The 1988-nt window shown below is 35.8% G+C and overlaps 1 protein-coding gene across 1 annotated transcript; it reads right to left on the reverse strand.

Annotated features, from left to right (window-relative positions):
* Positions 1 to 644: 644 nt before the first annotated feature.
* Positions 645 to 1746, reverse strand: LOC130951023 (alpha-methyl-mannoside-specific lectin-like). Its single transcript, XM_057879637.1, has one exon. It carries the CDS (start codon positions 1709 to 1711, stop codon positions 866 to 868), a length of 846 nt encoding a protein of 281 aa, XP_057735620.1. The 5' UTR covers positions 1712 to 1746; the 3' UTR covers positions 645 to 865.
* Positions 1747 to 1988: the final 242 nt, after the last annotated feature.

Below are 1988 nucleotides of genomic sequence, written 5' to 3' on the forward strand. Positions count from 1 at the left end.
CTAACATATTATTTGCCAATTTATTATCAATAATAATTAATTATTATATTTTAAACACATATATAAAGAGACATATCTAAAAAATATATATATAAAGACACTTTTATTAAACATAACAATAAAAAATATTTTTATTAAACACATTCACGAAGACACTTCTATAAAATACAGTTACAAATAAAAGTTAATAGAAGTTGAGAGAAATGTTGTTAGTAACATAACGGGATTGAAAAGTTAAAATTTACCAAATCTAGCTAAAAGATCGAAAGCCCACTACTCTTTGGCTTATTATATGGCTTATTGTCTATATCCGTACATGTTTCACAAAGAAATGGTGCTGGCAAAAATATAATAGAGACCAAGGGGATATTCCAAATTTATGTATTGATTTGGCGACACCAAGAAGCAAAAGGTACCAAGGCCAATCCAATTTGATAGGTCTTTGAAAACAACAATGCACCCTAAATTTGTTTGTCATAGATATTTTTCTGATATTATATTATGAAATCACTTATTTGAAAATTTAAGTTAGATCGGTAAAGACATTATATATCCAGCAATATTAACCCTGTTTGTTACCATGATAAATGGTGTATGTGAGTTTATGTGTGGGGGTGAAAGTGAAACATATGCAAAATGGATACTCTAGAAGGCGATAACAAAAGTAATAATGTAAAGTTGACAACACTTGTAATAAGAAGAGGATAACAAACTCATACATTATTCATACAAAAGAAAGTTGACGCGCGTGGCTTTAACATTACGAAATAGAAACTTAGACCGTGGACAATACTTGTCATGTTATTTCCATATCTTACATGCATGAAAGCTAGATTTGTGATATAGAAACCATTATTGTTCCATATCATATCATGGAGCGTCCAAGTTTAAGGTAGTGAGGTGAAGTGTACAATAAGGTTGAGGTGAAGGACCAAGATTGAAGTTCATGAGATTGGTATTGTTGTCCCGAAGCAGCTGAGAATCCAACCCTACCCCATTCTGGAAGATGGTCCCTCAAGTCAACCTTATGAGATAACTGATAACTTTGACCATCAGGGTAGCTAGCTGTCACTTGTAGGTTTTTAGAGTTAGCATCATAAGTTACGAGAACATTTAGGGTTTGGCCATTTCTCCTCTCCCACTTGGTGGTTGCAGCGGATTTAATAGAGTTGACATCAATTCCGATGTGTTGGTAATTGGGGTCCCAACCATTGGAGTCTTGAGCATAGAAGGTGTCGAATTCAACGGCGAGAACTTGGTTGGCCGAAGGGTTCTGGGCAGTTTGAGGGTCAAAGAGCCCTAAGGTCCCTCCGGCCGAGTTGTTTGGAATTTCGCTATCCGGTGCGGCGATGAAGAAGGCTATGCCATCGGCACCATTGTCAATGGGCGAGTTGATGACGAAGCTGAACTGTGCTTGGAAGTTTGAGAGCCGGTTGGTGCTCTTCTCCCAGAGGCGAACCTGGGTGGAGTGCAAGACTCGACCCACGGTGCTCTTTGCAGGGGTTCCGTTATCGTCTACCTTGGTGAGTTGGATTCCCTTGCTTGCTGAAAACTTTGCATCACCTTGCAAGATTAGGTTTCTTTCATCGTCTTGTTCAAAGTTGTTGTAGCTGAAGGAAAGGGAATCTAGTGAGTGGGCTTTGTTTAGGAGCAAGAGGAAGATGGTTGCTATGGAAAGAAGAGGGAGGATTTTCTTGGAGATAGCAGCCATGGTGATGATTAATTAGATGAGTGTGTGAAGAATGGTTTGAGGCTTATGCCTATTTATACTTTCAATATAGGACTATTATTCCATTATTTTTTCAAATTATCTTTCATTTATATCTTGAAATTAGTATTATGATTTTACTTATATTTATTAATAAAAATATACTACTAAATGGAAGAGAAAGAGAAAAAGGTAATCCACCACACTAAGTTCCTGTTTTGTTATATTATATTCTTTTTAATCATAACAATATTATTTAAATTAATTTTATTTTAGTTTA

The sequence above is a fragment of the Arachis stenosperma genome, chromosome 9 (genome assembly GCF_014773155.1).
Source record: "Arachis stenosperma cultivar V10309 chromosome 9, arast.V10309.gnm1.PFL2, whole genome shotgun sequence".
Taxonomy (NCBI): domain Eukaryota; kingdom Viridiplantae; phylum Streptophyta; class Magnoliopsida; order Fabales; family Fabaceae; genus Arachis; species Arachis stenosperma.